General features: G+C 40.7%; 2 protein-coding genes across 4 annotated transcripts in view; one reads left to right on the forward strand and one right to left on the reverse strand.

The window, feature by feature from the left end:
• Positions 1-2,649: 2,649 nt before the first annotated feature.
• Positions 2,650-10,394, reverse strand: ercc3 (excision repair cross-complementation group 3). The gene is made up of 15 exons (XM_077508408.1): positions 10,221-10,394; positions 9,536-9,735; positions 9,219-9,455; positions 8,802-8,851; positions 8,582-8,717; positions 8,096-8,266; positions 7,583-7,787; positions 6,226-6,540; positions 5,963-6,147; positions 5,702-5,904; positions 5,518-5,614; positions 4,825-4,942; positions 4,598-4,716; positions 3,391-3,540; positions 2,650-3,303 (listed from the first exon to the last, which is right to left on the reverse strand). Exons 1-15 carry the CDS (start codon positions 10,246-10,248, stop codon positions 3,169-3,171), a joined length of 2,349 nt encoding a protein of 782 aa, XP_077364534.1. The 5' UTR covers positions 10,249-10,394; the 3' UTR covers positions 2,650-3,168.
• Positions 10,395-10,829: 435 nt separating this feature from the next.
• LOC144009107 (RNA-binding Raly-like protein) overlaps positions 10,830-19,797 on the forward strand; it is a 47,648-nt gene continuing 38,680 nt past the window's right edge. Inside the window, exons 1-2 of one of the 3 annotated variants that reach the window (XM_077508624.1) lie at positions 10,830-10,979; positions 14,636-14,727. In XM_077508624.1, coding sequence (XP_077364750.1) covers positions 14,711-14,727 — 17 coding nt within the window. In that variant the 5' untranslated portion in view covers positions 10,830-10,979; positions 14,636-14,710. Of the gene's footprint in view, positions 10,980-14,433; positions 14,728-19,797 lie in introns of those variants that run through there. The other 2 variants (XM_077508623.1, XM_077508625.1) reach the window with 2 other exon arrangements.

Consider the following 19,797-nt stretch of genomic DNA (forward strand, 5'->3'; position numbering starts at 1 on the left):
TTCCTGTTTGATCATTTTCATCACACTGTATTGAATCTCATTAAATAATAATAATAAATAAATAAACGGGGTAGTGCGTGAAGTATCAAACACAAATGTGTAAGTGGAGAAAACAATCCAAGCAGCACTCTCTAATGGAGACAAAAAGTCTTATATGGACCAGGGCAAAGTCTTGCGTGCATAGACAAATGTAATAAAGTAGCTGTGTCACAAATCAAAGTCCTTCAACTTACAAAGCGAGAACGCGAGCACAAGTAATAATTCACATTTATGTCTAACACCAATTAATGAATGAACTTAACATGCAAAAAAAAAAAAAAAGAAGACAGGAAGTAAGGGGTTGGGCCTTCAAAATAAAAGAGCACATTGCAGATTCTGCAGGTCATACATGAGACTCACTTCTCAATTTGCTTTTCTGTCCTCCAGCTGTTGAAGGTGAAGAAGATTCTGACAAAATCAAGTCATCTTCATCAAAAGACAACAGCCAATGAGGGGGCGGCTGGTCAGCGAAAGCGGTTGCGAAAGCTTCTAGAAGTCAAACGGCGCTCATGAACGCACACAAGTTGTGCTTTATTGCGATAAACAGACATGCAAACCCGCCGACCTACTGCCATGAGAACGTCATCGCCATGGAAACTTGAGTGTCATCTTTTGGCATTCAGGCGTGTTCCAAGATCCTTAAAAGGCCCCATTCCCAAGCTCGCCTTTCCTTGAGCGGGCCTGTAAGAAACGTGGTCAGTGGTCCTGAAAGGAAAGGCGAGAAAGGCCCGGGGTCGTTCAAGGTTACTGCGGAAGACCTTAATGCCCAATCAGGATTCAAACATCCTGCCCACCTGAAGCACTTTTGTTTTCCCCTCGTATAACCTGGAGATTTTACTCGTGTCGGACTTAGCCTGGTCCAATTGTAGGAAATCCACATGAAACTAAAACATGCTTATTTTTATCCTTGAGTGCGCCTTTTCAGATCCTTTTTGTTGCCAAAGCGTGTGATCAAGTCCGGAACAAATTTCCTGGATTTCTGTAGTTTTTTTTTTTTTGTTCATTTTTTTTTTTTGAAATGACGCTAATTGTCGCTTTTGGGATGTTGACAGGTTCCCCACTATCCAAAAGTGTGCACGTTGTCGTGCGACATTTAGATGAACGCAAAATGGCGTTTATTGACATATTGGTGTGTATGTCTTTGATATGATGATTAAAAAAAATGTGAAATACTGCACTCAGTTCACTTGTGTGCTATTGTGTATAATCACACACTCTATCCAATGTTTCTGTTATCAAGATTGAGTTTGTCAGCAGAACTGCCCAGAGACTTACTGTAGATACACCCCCCCCCCAAAAAAAAAAAATGTTTACTAATACACAAACTTCTTCTGTGTTGAATTTATGATACCGGCATGGTTGCTAATATTCTAATGACATAAATGGATTTGTATATTCAGTCGAAATTAAATGGCATTATTATTTTTCTTTCCTTTTATGGACAGTTTACCAATTACGACTGTGGGATTATTTTGTATAGTTTGGATAAGCAAATAAATCTGTGTGATTGAAATAATACATTTGACTTGCCTACTTATGTCCAATAGGTGTGAACGGTGAATCTGATGATGCCAATGTAAGTATGACACAAGCAAAATCTCAACTGCTATTTAGTAGCCGGGTGTCATTTTTTGCATGAAACAAACAAATGGACCAGAGGACTGTAATTTGTAGTGCCCATTTAAATGACTGACTTGGTAGATGAAGTTTGGTGAAGCATTTTGAAAGAAATGAATAACAATAATCCTTGCGTGACTCTGGCCTCAGTTGTGCTGCTGATTGAGATCTTCTTTTTGGGAAGACCAGAGAATGACAGTCATCTCAACGACAAGAAATAAAAGCATGCATCAGCACCTCCGTGGTGGCCTGTGAGAGAAACGGGCGGACTCTGGCAATATTCTGAAGATGGTAAAAAACAATCTTGGCTACATTTTTAACATGAGGAATAAAAGTAAGCTCAGTGTCAAAAATGACGCCCAAATTCTTCACGCATTGCGAGGGTTTAAAATCTTGTAGTTTTGGTAAAAGTTTCTCTCTGAGGACCGATGATTAAAACCTCCGTTTTGTCCTGGTTGAGCTGAAGGAAATTTTCTGCCATCCATGAAGTCATGCCATTAATTTGACTTCTGAAGTGGTCTGCAAAGCCATCACAGAGAGTGTTTGATGGAGTCTGTGATGGCTTTTTAAAATCAGGATTGGTTCAAAGATGGAAAGTGGAGAAAATAAATTTAGGATCTTTTGAATGAACTGTGATTACATTTGAGAAATAAGATGTTCTTGCCTGTTTGACTGTTTTATTGTAGGATCTGAGTTGTTCACGTAATATTTCATAATGTATTGAAAGTTTAGTTTTCGCCACCTCCTTTCAGCACACCTGCATTTTCTTTTTGATTTTTTGATCTCATCATTTCTCCACGATATGTTTTTAACGTCTTCCTACTCCCTTTTGAACATGTAAGCTGTGATGATTTTTTTTTCTTTTTTAAAATTTTTGTTTCTCTGCTGTTTGTATGTTTATATGTTCAATAAATCAAATCAAATTATAAATTGTAAACCTTCCTAACACAATTTTGTATGTGTGAATTGCTTGAAGAAAGAACATTAGGTGGATTTTTTTTAATTCCATTTTATTCTTTTTACTGTAAAAAAAAAAAAAAAAAAGTTTGACAACATCAGAGTTGACTGTTTCCCTACCTGACGATTCTATAATCATGTATTTAAATAGACCATTAACATGACTTATAACAAAATTGTTCAATTTGCATCAGTTATTAAGACTTAAATCTGTCTGCTTCAAGTCTACTAGGGCCCAAACAGTCGTAAACCCGTCCCCGCAAAAAATGGTTGATCCAATTTTCCATGCGACTTCTCCTCAACCAAGGTTATGATTGTGCCGGAGCCCATCCCAGCTGACTTCAGGTGAGAGGCAGACAAGCAACCACACCTACGGATACTTCACAGTCAAACGCGGGAGGAAACGGAGAGAACGCGTAAACTCCACACAGGAAGGCCCAAGCACGGATTCGAACCACCAACCTCAGAACTGCGAGACAGACGCGCTAACCGCTGTGGCGGTCTCTTCTCGCCATCTTCTCATAAGGTTGAGTGTCCAAACTTTGACCAGCCCGTCTACTTCCTGAAGCGCTTGAAGAGCGGATGGATGCCTTTGCCCAGAGAAGGCGCTTTGCTTTTACCCTGATACTCCATATAGACCGTGTCATCAGCACCAGACATGGAACTCATGGTCCCCGTTCGCCTTGAAAACTGTTGGGAAATAAAAAGGAAAAAGAAGTTAGAACGTTACATCCATTTCTAGGAGTTGATATCTATTTTTTGGTTTATGCAACCCACCTGTGGTCTCGTGCCTGCCTCCCCTGCCACCGTTTCCTCCTCAGCATCCAGATCAGATGCAGCCAGGACCTTTTGGAGGAGCTGCTGTTGTTCCTCCCTGGTGGAGAACATCAAGTCTTCTTCCTCCATTCCGGCCAACTGGGTGATCACCTAAGAAATTGGACATGGCTTTTAGATGTGGAATGACCATTTTACAAGATATTTGCCTTTAAAATCTCGGGGAATATATCCAGCCAAGCCATAGTAGGTAAGTCCAGTCAGTAAAAAACTTCCTTAAAAATCCACTTCAGTAAAAAAAAAAAAAAAAAAAAAAAAAAAAATGCATTTCATTCTTGAAAAGAAAAAAGAAATGAAAGGGACAGAAAGAAGTAAAACTTGTGATATCTGACCCTAATTTAACACAAAAAATAACACAAAATAAACAGTTCAAGACACTTTCAAAGTAACAAACAAAATAATGACCTTGTGCTAAATAGATTTTTCCAATAGTTGTGCTTTTATACATTTTTTTTAATACAAATAGATTGAGATTATTTGCTTTTATCATGCAGATTGTTCCACAATTTGAGTCGAAGTACATCATTATTTTTGTTTTGTTCTGTATTTAGGTTTGGAAAAAATATCCGTTCCTCTTCATTGTACTCAATTTCCTTTTTTTTTAAATTTGCATATTGTGATAAAATTTCATGATGGGCTTTATACATTATTTTAAGGCGGTTAAACTCCATCAATTCATTAAATTTGAAAGTTTTTAGTTGTATAAATATTGGATTAGTGTGGTCTCTGTATCGACAACCGTAAACGACACGAATAGCATGTTTCTGTAAAAGAAAGATGGGTTCAGTGTCGGCTTTGGCTGCATACCCCCACACTTCAACGCAACAGGTCAGGTATGGAACGATCAATTAATTATAGAACAATAACAAAGCATTCTTGTTCAAGGATTCTTTAACCTTGTGTAAAATAGCTATGGCTTGGGATGGATACCTTCGATTTGACATCTTCTATATGCGCTTTCCATGTTAAATGCTCATCAATAACAATACCTAGAGACTTTCAGTGTCGCTTCAACATCTAGATTTCTACAACTGACAATCATAAATCGGTTTTTACTAATGTTTATAGACAGTCTATTATCTGTCATTCATCAATATTCTTCTTCTGAATTGATTTGATGATCTTGGTCATTGGAAGAGTTCAAATACACCTTAAAGCTGTAGCCCTGGTCCACGAGAAACCTCTGCCTCTTGGTGGAGTACGCCATCTCTTGGGTGTCCTGAGACACCAGGGAATAAAAGAACGCATTGTATTCCTCTGCAACCATTCCTAAAAAGGAAGACAGGTGATGTGAGAGGCTGTTCGCCCACGTAGTGTACATTTGCGTTACCATTCCAACACTATAAAAAAAATAAATAAATACATAAATAAACAAACCTTTCTTGGCTCTTAAGACTCGACCAAGTCTCTGTGCTTCCTGCCTTCGTGACCCACCATGAGAAGAGATTTGGATCAGGACGTTGGCTTCTGGCAAGTCAAATGAGGTGTCTCCAACCTGTTTGATAGTAAAGATGTAGAAAAAGAAAAAAAAAAAAAAAACTCCTCAAGTAAAACAAAATGACAACACTTCAATGGAGACGGTGTTATTTTGCACCCAATGATGATAGTGTACTGTCCTCTTGTGGTGAAAGTGGTGTTTACGCGTTTTGTAGTTTTGACCCTCATGTGCTACACCTGAGCTAATCCAGAGTGGTGAAACCTACAGACTAGAGTCATTTTGGCTTCAGAAATCTCTAAGTATATTATTTTGAGGAGTGTTGGCTTGTCCTAGGTTACTGAATTGAATTGAATTGTGTTTTAAGTTCCAATGTGACATAAGCATTTCGATGGTACCGCCCATGTACATTAGCAATATGCTAACGGCTAAAAACGATCCCACTATGTTTTGCATCCAGTAAATGGCCAAAACAAAAAGAGGCTTCCTGGTTTTTATCAGAAAAGCTGTTAGCTATCTAGCTCCTAACCATTAGTGAAGACGGGGTAGTGTGACAGGAACTCATTAGAAGAGGGCAAAATTCGCCCTTTGATGCTTTTATACAGCACTCAATAAACGAAGGTGCAGTTTGTTACCTTGGAGATAAAAATTGTGTTGATCTTTGGGTTATGTTTGAAGTTCTGCAAGATCTGCATCCGTTCCCCTTGGGAGGTTGGTCCATAGATGTAGGGCCTTGAGCAGACAATCACAGAGAGGAATGTACGAAGTGAAATACTGTAACACCAAAAAAACACGTGTATTTTTGGTGAAAAGACATACTTGTTGAGACGAATGGCATATTCTTTCAAGGCAAAGACGTTATCGGCAAAGACAATGATCTTGTCATTGCGCCGCTCGTGAAAGCGAATGAGAAACTGGCACGCCCGGAATTTATTTGGATTCATGGTATAAAGCAAGATGCGCTTCTTGGTTTTGATGGCCACATATTCTCTGTAAAACTCTGGAGACATCGGGCACCACACCTGCAACACAAGACGGTGTTCAAAGAAAGACTCCTGTCAGCTCTTTGGCTCTTTTCACCTCTGCGCACTGGACTTTGGCGATGTAGCCGTTGCTCTGCAACTCCATCCAGTTGGCTTCATAAAGCTTTGGACCAATGAGGAAGTTGAGGTCCACAATCTTGTCGTCCTCCCGAACTAAAGTAGCAGTGAGACCCAGTTTGCAGTGCGCCTGGACGATGGTCAGCACGCTTCGAAACATTTTGGCTACAGAAAACAAAAATTAGCGTATCAAGACTAATTTCAGGTTACTGGCAAGGAAATATGAGGTTTTGTTAAACTCACCAGGAATAGTGTGGACCTCATCAAGAATAATGAGACCCCATTCTTGTCTTTTCATCCACTCCATGACCTTCTCAGCTTCCCAGGAGCGCTTGGTGGTGTGGCCCAGCATGGAGTAGGTGCTGATGGCCACTGAGCAACCGATGGGCTTGTCCTTGGCGTCCGAGGTGAAGCGGCAGATCTGAGAGTCATCGATAGTGGACCACATCTTGAACTGGGACTTCCACTGTTCCACGGACACCGAGGAGTTCCCCAACACCAGGCAGCGTTTGCGTACCGTGCACGCTGCTGTCACACCCACCAGAGATTTGCCCGCTCCTGGAAAGCAGCACAACAAATGTACGTAATGTTGTGACCAGTGTTGCCACAGATACCTTGAAAATGTAACTGATTACTTGCTTAAGTAATCAGGTAACTTATTCAGTTACTTTTAAAAGTGACAGTTACTTTTAAAGCAAATAGTCACAAAGTGAGCTAGTTATTATTTAGTTACTTCTAAAAGTAATCGAGTTACTTTTTCAAGCAAGTAAGAAGGCATAAAAGTGAATAATCAGTAAAATAACAAACTTAGATTACAAGTTACATTTACCGGATAAAAAAAATGAAACCCGGTTTTGCCACTTCATTGACGTGTTTTTAACAGTGACGTGCAAGAACAGTTTGTTTTTATGAAAATTAATACAAAGGTATTATTAAGTGAACATAATTTAAAAAAAAAAAAAAAAAAAAAAAAAAAAGACTTTCATTTAATTTAACAAATTTGCTACCTGTATTTATTTTAAAAAATAAAATAAAAAGAATGACTTTTTAGACTTCACTTAAAAACACACACATACATATACATATATATATACATATACATATATATATATATATATATATATATATATATATATATATATATATATATATATATATATATATATATATACACACACACACACACATACATAGTGATTATACTGAGTACTATAGTGTTAGGAATCGGGTGTTTTTCCATATTTTATTATGAATTAGTTTTACATTAAAATAAGGTTAGAAGAGTGTGCTGTTCATTCCAGTCATCTATGTCAATTCTTGCTCACTGGTGTCTCTTGCAGGCAGTTAAGTGCTACTGCCTGTGGTAGTCACAGGTGCCACTCTATAGAATAAAACATATTCTAGATCCAAGTAACTTCTACTGATTTTAGAAGAGCAACTATAGTCTGATTACTTTACTGCAAGTAGTAACTTAATGTGTTAATGGCATCACTGGTTACGACCAGCGAGACGATGACATGAAAATATTTTAAATTCACCTTATGACAGATTTTTGTCATTATTCCACCCTCCCTTACCAACACTAAATCAGCATTCTCACCACAGGGCAGCACAATGACCCCGGAACGAGCGCGTCCGTTGCCAAACATCTTGCGCAGACTTTTTTCCTGGTAGGGTCGTAATACAGCGGTCGGCTTCAGGTCTATGTTGATATCTGGGTTGACCGTATCATTCCGAAAGTCATACTCGGCAAGGAGCGGATATTCCAGCTGAATGCAGCGCTTTTGTAGCGCCTCGATCATCTCCTACACAAGACAATGATGAGCATGTTGATTAAAAACTGCTGTGTATACTCAATGGCCAAAGCATTTCTTCTAATGGCGCCCATTTCAAGAGCTGTAATATTACTACTACACCACCGCAAAATACAAACACAATAATACAAGTTACATGAATACCACTTTAATAGTGAGCATGTCATTTATTTCAAAGTTTCCATCAAGTAACTATCGGTACATGAGAACATATAATCAGGTGTTACGTCCCTTAGAACAACACTCACTGCATTTGGCTATGAACCAATGAGCCGCCACACAAACTATGTAATGCGCACCTGTTGAATCTCAAAAGACACGGTCTGAGTCTCTTCTTCCTCCTCTTCTTCCTTGTCCATCTGCTCATAGTAGCTGAAGATGTCTTCAGGGATCTGCTGGTCCGAAGTTTGACCGTCCGTGGACTGCTGTGAGGTGGAAGCACCTCCTTTATCCTCAACAGTCTTGGAGATCTGTCAAAAAAAAGTACAGTATCAATTATTCATGAATCTGTGAGTTTGTTTGTTTTTTCTCCAAGTATGTAGTAATAAATAACAAAATGTTCTTTACAATAATACGTTAAACCTCACTAATCTACACACGGTATTCTGACTAATATCGTGTTTGTGGAATATCAATGATGCAGCAAAATGCACCCGCTGTCATGTATCTCGGCTTGACACTTGCTATATCAACAGAGAATGACCAATCACGGCTCAGCTTGAAAATGTCACATGACAAAACTCAGTGAAGATTTTTTTTTTTTTTTTTTTTTAAATGAGGCATACCGCTGACTTGCTGTGGACGACCTCAGTAATAAGCCCGCCATCTGTCCCATCAGCAGCACTGAGGCGACATTTTCGGATCATTTCGTCCTGCAGGAGACGCTGAATCACATCAGGGAAGGTGCTCTCAACAAAATACCTGAAGACGGACAAAAACACAGGTAGAAAGTGAAATAAAGAACCATAAAAACAATCAAAGTGAAACGTTTTGAAGGGGCTTTACCTATTATGCTTGAGCACCAGCTTGACTTTGCCGTAGCTCACAGTGCAGAGCTGGTGAAAAACAAATATCTAAAAATGTGACATTCACCACCATAGAAGCTGTGACTATTGTTGCATTTCATTAATGTGATGTCAATGCCATTCTTTAGCCCGCCAATGCCTCTTCGCAGTATAAGTTAGCATTTATCTAGCAGAGACTAAGTTATGTGTCAAGACAAACTATAAGGTGTTAGGTTACATACACAACATTGGTAATTCTCTTTATTATGCGTTTAGTTTTACACTACCCTTCAACTAGAATGTCATAAAAACAGTTTGAATCAAGTATGGTATTGAGTGTCGTAATATCGGAGCACTTTTAATTGTCCATTACCAGTACAGGCCCTGATATCAATAAAAGTCCACCTCTAATACATACCATAATAAATTGGACAATTCCATCAGGCACAGAGGTCTTGCTGAGTTTCTGCAGATACTCCACAATATCAGAAGTCTGCAGCCCCACACTGACAGCCGCATACAGTGAATATGCTGTTAGTTTGTACTCGTGGATGTGGTTGGGCCTGCACACCGGCTCTGCAATGGCTACCAGGAAATCCTGTGCATACTTGTACACTGGTGAAAAGGCTTCTAGAAAGATGTGTCCATCTGGAGCCTGCGGGAAACAAAACAAACGAAATGAATTAGAACAATGAAGAACGTTTAGCTGGAATGAAGTCTCAAAGGACATCTTACCACCCAGAGGGGTCGTGAAGAGTGATCGTTCTTCAGAAGCATCTGAACACGATAGTCTTTGGCTCCATATTCATCCAGCTTTGTGCTGGATTCATCCACTTGCTTCCCCGCAGCAGCAGGTATGGCCTCTTGAGACTTGCCACTCACCACGTCTTCATCATCTTCCTCCTCCTCATAGAAACGCTTTTTGGACTTCTTCTCTGTAGATCATAACAGGTTTAATACGTAAGTCGTGTCCGCATAAGACGTAAAGTACACTGGAACTTGCGCGATACAATGCAACAGTATAACGTTGACAAATGATACATGTGTACAACGTAATGGAATGGAACGTGATTTATAAAACAATATGTACATGCTATAACTAAACACCCATTCAAAAGGTGGTTCGCTTGCTAGTTGAGCCAGGGATATCAACTCTAAACTAAGAAGCTCAAACATAATACTGTAGCGAGCAGTGACGGGAGTCGGAGGCAGAGTGTTGAAGTCCGGTGGCGGTTTATTGATATCAGCTTCTCATCGTTTAACAGCAACAACAACTCACTCTGCGCGAGGCTCACAGACCTACCAACATTTTGTTCTTTTATCCTTTCATCCTTTCATCCCAACAAACTCCCCCTTCGTCCCAACGTTCCGTGGGTGAATTATGTTCTAATCACTACAATACAATAATTCACTAACTCACCTCGATCCGCTTTATCTTTTTTCCCCATTTTAGCTGCTTAGAAGGTCTTTTCGCTATGAATCGTTATCGCCAGAAGAGGAGGAGACGATAACGAGCTATTATTTTTGCAGTAGTTTCCTAGCTTGGCGAGGAGGCACCATGTCAAGATGTGGGGTCTTCTTATTTGATGTAAATAGCGATTGGTAATACGCGTTCGGGTAACCTACCGCCACCTACCGGACGGAGTGTGAATCATGCGATCCATCCATCCATCCATCCATTTTCTGAACCGCTTGCTCCTCACAAGGGTCGCGGGGGGTGCTGGAGCCTATCTCAGCTGGCTTTGGGTACACCCCGAACTGGTTGGCAGCCAATCGCAGGGCACACAGAGACGAACAACCACTCAGACTCACACGACTGATAGAAACGTTTTAACTGCTGGAAAGTTGCTGTTTTTTATTAACATGCATAGCGTGTGGCTTCCTGACATCGGGGAAGTTGACTTGCAAGCTTTCAAAGTGTACAGTTAGACAAAGATTGGCACCACTCTAATCTCCGCCATTCAAATTAATAGCTGGTAGCCTCGTTTTTCCTTCGCGCATGCGCAAACCTAATGCGCATTTTGCTTATTGGGAATTGAGGGTGCATTCAGACCAGAAAAGTCCTTCAGTCCGCTTGTTTGGTCCGCACCAAAAGCCGACTTTGGTTTTCAATTTAGCTCCATTCCTCTCAAACACAGGGAGAAAGTCAAAATTGTTTACCTGGAGGGGCGAGAGTAAGGTAAATATTCCTTCCATTATGATTTGTCACGTTTGAACGCGACACACGAGGTTGACGTCATATTGGTTTCATTGACTTGTTTTGTTCAACTAAATTCTGGTTATGCAAGTGAGAAAGCCGTTTCACATCTGCCTAATAAGACGGGCATGATGTGGTTTGGCCACAGGGTGGTAGCAAAATCCTGAAAACGCCACTATACCACTCGGCCGACAAACACTCGACATTATTTGTTATTGTTTTATTTATTAACTCTTCCAGGCTTTTTCACTTTCTGGACTTGTGATGGGCGGCTTGATGAATAAAAAAAATCAAATAAAATAGATAGATAAATGTAAATAAAATAAAATAAAATAAAAAAGTACGTTAGCACCGAAGAGCGATGCTTCATTTTGATGTGCTCGGGGTCGTCCTCATGTCTTGCATCATCAACGCTGTCAATAGTTTCATAAAACAGCTGCAAGAAAAGAAAACAATCCGGAGGGGTTAGCAGCATACTTCACTTCAAATCATAAATACATTTTATTTTGTAGTTTATATTTTTCGACTGATGTCCAGGGTTATTATAGATTTGGGATTTTCATTTTAGTTAGTTTTTACTTCGTCTTGTGTTTTAAATTTTAGTTAGTTTTAATTCCATTTTAGGGTGGTTTTGTTAGTTTGTATTAGTTGTAGTTATTTAACACATGCTTAGATTTAGGTAAAGCGAGGGAATGCAAAGTTGTTGTTGTTTTTTCTACCATGTCACCTTAGGGGCTCCATATAAACATGATTATTCTGGTTAATATCAAAATAAATGTACTTCAAATCACATTTCAAATCATCCCCAAAAGCTCATGCATACAATTAATTGCCAAAGATGAAAAGAAAGGACATTTTTGCTATATTTATTGGTAGGGTTTGTCAACATAAAATGTAGTTCCAGTTAGCTTTTGTTTTTTAAAATGCATTTTAGTTTTTATTTTATTTTGTGAACAAAATTTTTAGTTTTAGTTTATTTTGAGTTTTAGTGAACTAAAATGACTCAATGATGACGTTATCACTAAACAGTGAGTTGGCTCGGTAACAAAATACCTTGTTGACGTTGATCCGCTTTTGAAAATATGCTAGTGGAATTTGTTGTGCCGTACGACAAGTCAGTGAGTGTAACGAGAAAGCAACTTGCCACCTTTTCCATTTAGACGCCATTTTTTTTTTTTGTCCGTGTAAATGGAGTGTCGGCCGCATGAGGGATGAATTGTCGAAAGTGTGCGTGGGCCGAGGTGATGCATCTGCTGTCGCTTTTGTGCATTAGCGCGTTGACCTTTTTCCCGCTCCGTTTCTATTTTGCCAGCAAAAGATGGATGGAGAAGCCTCCCGCCAAAAGGCGTCGCTCGTCTGGACACGCCGGTATCGGGAAAACGCTCGCTCACGACACGACTCGTTAGCTGTGGCTACCTAATTAACCTCATGACAAACTAAACCAACTTGTGAAACGGAGTATTAGCTAACTCACCAAATACTCACCCAGTAAATGACAAATGAACTAAATGACAAACTGGCATGACAGCATATTATTAGCTAACTAACAACAAAATAACTCAATAACCTAACGTAAACGCAAAACTGCTACGTTGAGCAAATTCAACTCACACATACAAAAAACATCATATTAGCCAAGTGGCCGAATAAATAAACAACAATGTCGATTTAAAGAAATAAACTGTAAAATCATTTGCTCACTCAATGACGACATGGCCAACTGACAACTCGCACAAGAGCAAACGCAATCAAAACGAGATTAGCTAACCAACTAAACGGCAAACTTTTTTTTTTTTTTTGGTGAGTGAAATGGAAAATGCACTCACACAAATGAACAAATGAACTGTTGGAAAAACTGAAACCATCAAGTCGCTCGTTCACTAACTGACCAACTGTGCTTTTGAGGACATCGTCTCTGTGTCCAACAATGTGAAAGAAAAATCTGAAACAATACGTGGAAAAAACATCAGCAAGTCATTTGGAATGCAAGCAAATGAGGGGAAAAAATGTCCTTTTTTTTTTTTCTTATTTTGGTTTTGCGTGTAGTAGCGGGCAATAGATCAGGCCCAAATGCGGATTGATTATGCTGTCAGCGCCAGCGTTGAATGCATTTCATATTTGATTCAGTTTGTTATTCACGCCCCCGTTGCTTTGTGGCGCCATTTGTCACCGCCGCCGTCGCTGTCGTCAATTCATCACGAGCGCGCGCGAGTCCTCGCCGGGGCGCGTCCGCACTATTTACACAAGAAGCAATTTTGCGTGACTCGCCCTCCAGTCGAACTCGGCAGCTCGTCAACAAAGTCAAATGTACACAATTGCAATGAGTTGCCCACCCGCAGGTCGTTTGTCGCATCCCCCGTCACGGAGGAAAAAGGACCCTTGGGGGGGATTTTCTTCAGTCTATAATAGTGATAGACCGATAACGGTTTTTCCCAGGCCGATACAGATTATTAGTAGTCAAGGAGACCGATAACCAATATTTCAAGCCCATATTTTCTTCGTCACAGCTGGAATAACTGAGGGAGCAAATTGGCTGCTGCAAGGTGTGTTTGAAATATTCATATGTGGGAATGCTTTTCAGAATTCCCACATATGAATATATGTCGGCGGGCGGGAGTGTCGCAAAGTTGTTTTTTGTTTTTGTTTTTTATGAAGTGCTGATCGGTAGTCGAGTGGTTCGCACGTCCGCTTCCCAGTTCTGAGGTCTCCGGTTGGAGTCCAGGCTCGGACCTTCCTGGGTGGAGTTTGCATGTTCTCCCCGTGCCCGCGTGGGTCTTCTCCGGGTACTCCGTCCGGTCTCCTCCCACATTCCAAAGACATGCATGGCAGGTTGATTGGGCGCTCCCAATTGTCCCGTCGGTGTGCTTGTGTGCGATTGGTTGGCGACCGGTCCAGGCCGTCCCCCGCCTACTGCCCAGAGCCAGCTGAGATAGGCGCCAGCAGCCCCCGCGACCCTTGTGAGGAATAAGCGGTCAAGAAAATGGATGGATGGATGAAGTGCTGATCCAGCCAAATGAAACCAAAGTCAAGTTGCAAGCAGAGCCGCAAGTTTGTTTTTTGTCAAACAAGCAAAAGAGACACAGGGGACGTGGAAAGTTTTTGCGTAATGCTTTGTGATACCTGTGCATGCATTTCACCTGCAAACAAACACCCGCCGGGGGAAAAAAGAAAACAAAGCCAAGTCTCCGGCTTCCATCCCGCGTTTGCGTCCGATCCGTTTGGGCACGTGGACCGCAGGCGTACGTGGGAATTGACTGGGACCCGAGCCAGCGTTTGCGGGCTCCCTCGCAAGCAAACGTTGACGCTGATACGTTGAGAGGCGAGACGGCGCGTGCTGTCAAGTAACACCGGGATGAAAGTGGCTCTCGCTCGCTCGCTCGCTCGCTCGACAGCCGCCGCCTTGGCACAAGTGTGTGATCACATGCTGATGTTTTTTTGGGGAAGGAAAAAAGAGCATTCCTGAAAGGCTGCCAGCAACTCGGCACACTTGGACAACAAACGTCCTCCGGATGCGCAAACTCAAATCTTTCCCATCAATAATTGATGCCGCTCGCTCCTTTCATGCTCCACGTAAGTCATTTACTGCCAGTGACTCACATTTTCTCTTCTTTTTGTTTTTTTGTTTTTGACTCCCCAAGCTGAAACGTGAATCTCGGAGGATGAAGAGGACGATGGCGTGATCCTCCCGGGCCCTTCACATCATCGGCATCAGAATGTGGCAGAACGAGAGGTGAAGTGCATGCTGGGAAGGCAACACGCGAGTAGTCACGTACACATCGGAAATATCATGAGGACAAAACCGGAATTGATTCCCCAATATTGAGAGAAACGCCTCTGGGCGCATGTTTATTGGATGACCGCCTCACGTTTGCAATTTTCACAATCGTGTCATCTATTTTTTTTCATTTCTTTTTTTTTGTATCCATCGCTGCAGATGATTACACTTTGAATTCAAACCAAGGTCATTTTGTGAATTAAGACTAACGAAAAAACTCAAATAAAACGAAAATCCCTTCTAAAATAAAACAAAATTACATTTTATGTAAAAAAAAAAAAAATTATAATGATAGCAAGAATGTCCTTTGTTTTAGTCATTAATTTAATACAAGAGCCTTTGGGGATGACTTGAAGTTGATTTATTTTGATATGAACCGGAATAAGGACGTTTGAAAGAAGTGACGTCATCTCACAGCAGCCAATAGAAAAGCACCAAAAGATGACGTCACTCCTATGCTGTTTTTTTTTTTTTTTATATTGTGCACAAGTAATACACTTTTTTTTAAACTAACACTGAAACTAACTAAAACTAAGCATTAATTAAATAACTAAAAACTAACAGAACCACCCTGAAAACTAATAAAAGGAACTCAATTGAAAAAAACAAAATGCAAAACAAAATAAAAAGTAAGAAAAGTGAAAAATTCCAAAAGTATAATAATCCTGATTGCAAGGTGAAGTAAAAGTGTCAACATCAACTGTGAATTTCTCAAAGCTTTCACAACATTCTCTTTTATTGAAAAATCTGCTCAAGCAACAGCAAAATATCCACTCAAGTGGAAGGTCAAAGGTCAATTGGCGATTGCAGTCAAACATCCACTCAAGCAACAATCGGTCAACAAAAAGCTCAAGCATGATGAACCGGATGATTCGCTCATTCCAAAGCTTTCCTCTTTTAATTTCCTTTTGCTTTCATTGCATTTTTCAAAAATATGTCATCGTTTTACTTTAGTTAGTATTGGTAGTTTTTTTTTTTTCCACAAGATCAGCTTGACTTAATCCAACAGCGTTTGTTTGGTTCAAGGTCACAAACGTTGGCCAGATGTTTGCCAGATGTTGCCTTGTCTTGTCTCAAGCACATTTTCAACATGTACAAGAAAAACAAAACAAATTCAAGCTGTCGGCAAACGTTTTGTGACCTTGAACAAATCCTGGCATCTTTTTTTTTTCAAGCATTTTTATTTGATTTCAGTTCACAAAGAGGGAATTTTGTTTTTGAAGTGATGTTGTTGCTTTTCTGTTATCGTCTTTGAAAGGTGCAATTGATTCGATTTTTTGTTTTCAATTTTTGATTGACGGTCTGAATGTGTCACAATAACCGACACGTCTTGTATGGGAGCTCATTCGATTGTGCATAATGGAGAAAATGCAATCGTGTGGAGCGCCATCCATATTTGATGGCAGTTTGGGTTTTGTTTTTTTGAAATCCCCAGACCAGTCGACACCCCCGCGGCGTGCGTGGCGTTTGCAAGGTCGCGTTAAAACCGACAGACGGATGAAGTGACCTTGCTGCGCGCACACATGCGCGCCTACCTGGGGACAGGCGCACACGCATGCCCCTTTTGCTTCGTGCTGTGCCGGCTTTATAAAAAGATTCCGATAAAAGTCAATCATTTTTCTGCAGACCTTGCTTTCTATTCGGGTGTGACTTGCCTTCCGTCTGGCAATTGGATCCGTATCACGATTCCATTTGATACCAATTCATCCCGGTCCAAATCTGTAAGTCAATTCATTTGAACTGAAATTTCCAAAATACGACTCGGTAAATTTAGGATTTGAAGAATGTATTGAACTGAAACGTCGGCAGGTTGTTTGAACGGCATTCAAATGAAAATATGAAGGCTTAATCTTCCATTAATATAACATTGCTCCATGAACCATAAGTAAGGCTTTTTGTTGAACGTTTCCATCAAAAATGGATGTTTAAATATCAATCTGGCCGTATATTGAATCGATACAAAAATTGCCTGCTGTAATATCGCCAAAATGGATTTCGTTTCTATTGTTGGTCCTTTTTTCTAGCTTGTGATCCGCGCGACGGCACTTTTGCGCTCGAGTTGAGCACGCTAAAAAAAAAAAACACAGTCAAAGTTTGGATGTTGTTCCACAAGCAAGTCGTCGTCATCACGCACGCACATTTATGGCCTTGATGGCGGTTGCCGTTGGTAGCCATGGAAACCAGGCCACGGCCGACTTGCATCACGGCTCATTAGCGTCAACTTGCTGTCTTTTTTTTTTTTTTTTTTTTTTCCCCCATCCTAGCCAAGAAGACGTCTTGATTGTTTGTACGTCTTGCTCACTCGAACGTGACGTCAAGTGTTCCCTTTTCAAGCAGCCTCCTTTTCAAAACGCACCGCAGGAAAGAAAAAAGGGTTGTGAAATAATAATCTGCCCAATCAGGATGAAAATTGTTTGGTGAAAAGGAATATTGAACTGATTATCATTCAGTATGAAGCTCACGATACGATAATTATCACGATATTGTGGGAGGTTGGCGATGTTTGAAAAAGGTCATGATAGTGTAAAAAAAACAAAAAACAAAAAAAAACAATATTGTGCTTTTGTACATAACATCGATGTTATGTTATTGTTGTTATTATTATTATTATGATGTTAAGTTGTTAATGCACGCACACATTGACTTGCTTGACAGGAATATTATGTTCCCCTTCATCTGACAATTAGCATAGACTTTAAACACAGCGAGCCAAAACATCCCCAATGAAAATTAAATTGCACTAAATTGTGGCATTTAATATCACTATCACAATATTGCCGTTATCGTTACATCCCTAAACCGTATATGATAAAGTATTTGTTTACCTTTCTTTTCCTGATCACTTTGTGCACTTTAAGAATGTAAAAAAAAAAATAAAATATTTTGTCATGGTTGGAATGTTTATGGGGGAAAAACGTTGACAAAGTATTTTCTATTTATCAATTAACTTTGTTCTAATTTTGTCCTTTAAAACAAAAACACTTAAAGGTTGAAATGATACAGCTACCTTTTTTTTTTTAAATTGAAAAAAAAAAAAAAATATATATATATATATATATATATATATATATATATATATATATGAACAAACGTAAGAAAAGCTTTGGACGTGAAGCACTTGAACTGGTTGGAGCACACAAGCAGGTGTCGTGTCGTTCTCCTTTTTTTTTTTTTTTTTTGGGGCTTGCGATGTGTCGTGGGCGTTTGTTCCTTTTCTTCGTCTTCTTCTTGTCACCTCAAACATGCGTGCGTGCGTGCGTGCGTGCGTTTCGTCTCTCTTTTCATTCTCCACAGAGGCCGCCGCGCTTTGGCGACGCTGCCAAACAAAATCCTAATTAAGCGCGTTTGTGTGCGCGTCTCCAAAATGTTCCAACATGAGGCGCTGTGATCTCGCGCTGACAACGTGCCGGCCGTCAACAACAACAACACCGACAACAACGATGACGTCAGGCTTTGCCTTTTTATTTGTGGCCATTTGATTAGGTACACCAGCGCCACTCGCAATACAACGCGAACAAAGCAGGACGCGCTCCACTTGGAAAGGCCAACCCGACTTTGAAGCCTACCAATTCGTTGAAATAGGAGTGTGACGATACATCGATATCGCGATCAATTGTGATACTTTGTCTCCCGATAGATTATCCATACGCAAGCCGACGCAAGTATCGCGATATTAGTAGCTAATAACCAGTCCCTATAACGGCTCCATTGTTCATGACTTATTGAGCAATTCCTTGGCAAACCACTAGGGGGAGCGCCTCTTAAGAGTGGCGGGGAAATGGACGCAAGTCTTCAGGCGAAGAAGAAGACTCTTCAGCTTACTTACTGACTTGTGGAAGACATTTATTTATCTGACTCTAATGTGGGTTTTAGGCCGGTGAAAAATGTCTGTTGACAAAATTATTTTGTGCTTTTCCTTGGCGAAATTAACACTAACCTGTAGTCTAAAAGGCATGAAAGTGACTTCCTTCCTTCCTTCCTTCCTTCCTTCCTTCCTTCCGGCCGTCCACTGATGGACAGCCGCTTCTTTTTGGAGTGGCGCCGGACACACGAGGTCACGTTTACCTTGGCTGTCGGCCGACGTTTGCCGAGGACGGCGGCGTCAAGGAGATTTATGTCCCTCCGTCCTCAAAGCGCCGGCGTGGCCTCGCCGTTTATCGGCAGGTGCACGGCAACGACGCGCAAAGCGCGCTGCATCGATCTCGGGCTGGTAATGAGCAAGCGGACAGTAATTTAAGGCCATAATTCTGACAGGCGTATTGATCGAGGTGGAGCCAGATGGGGGAGGGGAAAGGGGCGGGGGGTTCTTTGGCAGCTGGTCTGGGGGGCCACAAATCACGGCGCAAGTGTTAAAGCAACGTCCACCGCTGGGATAAATCAGAGCGGCGCTCGTTTGTCTCCGTCTTCCCAATTGCCGCTCAGCACTTTTCGGCGCCGCCGTTTGACGGCCTGCGTCAAAGCCACTTCCTTCCCTCGCTTGCACTTTGTTTTTGTTTTTTTGCAACCGTGGCCTGGCACTGCTCCCCAAAATTGCAAATCATGAAAATTCCGGAGGAACCTAAACTTCAGTCTTCAGTCAAGTTTTGAATGCAGAAGAAATGGAATCCATGAAAAAGGTTTTTCCAAAGACTTTCTGTGACTCTTCCAGTCTCTCTCTTCCCATCTGACTTGACTCTGTGGCTTGAAACTTCCACATATTTTTTGATTGATCTTTCAAGCTTGTGTTTTTGACAATGTAAGGGAGCAAAACAAACTCTTTTTTTTATTGTTTATTAGTATTCAGCATTGGCCGATTGGGTTGGTTGGTTTCACCAAAACACCCGTTTCCCAACTTGACCAGCGACTTTGGTGCTAAAGTTTTGGATTTTATTTAGATTTTTTTTAGCACCTCAGAGATGATATAAAATAATCATTTATTCTTATCGACGGCAAGGAATGCAACTTTTAGTGAGGTATAAAATTGTACTTTACAATGAAATCGGATCGGGATGCACGCTAATATCGCTGGCTGGCTGATTAATTAAC

Source organism: Festucalex cinctus, chromosome 20, assembly GCF_051991245.1.
Source record: "Festucalex cinctus isolate MCC-2025b chromosome 20, RoL_Fcin_1.0, whole genome shotgun sequence".
NCBI lineage: Eukaryota > Metazoa > Chordata > Actinopteri > Syngnathiformes > Syngnathidae > Festucalex > Festucalex cinctus.

What these genes read in the sequence shown, in the direction of transcription:
- ercc3 (XM_077508408.1), bottom strand. Translation starts at nt 10,248, where the DNA reads ATGGGGAAAAAAGATAAAGCGGATCGAG. An exon ending in CCAAAGTCCAGTGCGCAGAG is followed by an intron (nt 5,905 to 5,962) that starts GTGAAAAGAGCC and finishes CTTGTGTTGCAG; the next exon opens with GTGTGGTGCCCGATGTCTCC. An exon ending in AGTCTTAAGAGCCAAGAAAG is followed by an intron (nt 4,717 to 4,824) that starts GTTTGTTTATTT and finishes CTTCCTTTTTAG; the next exon opens with GAATGGTTGCAGAGGAATAC.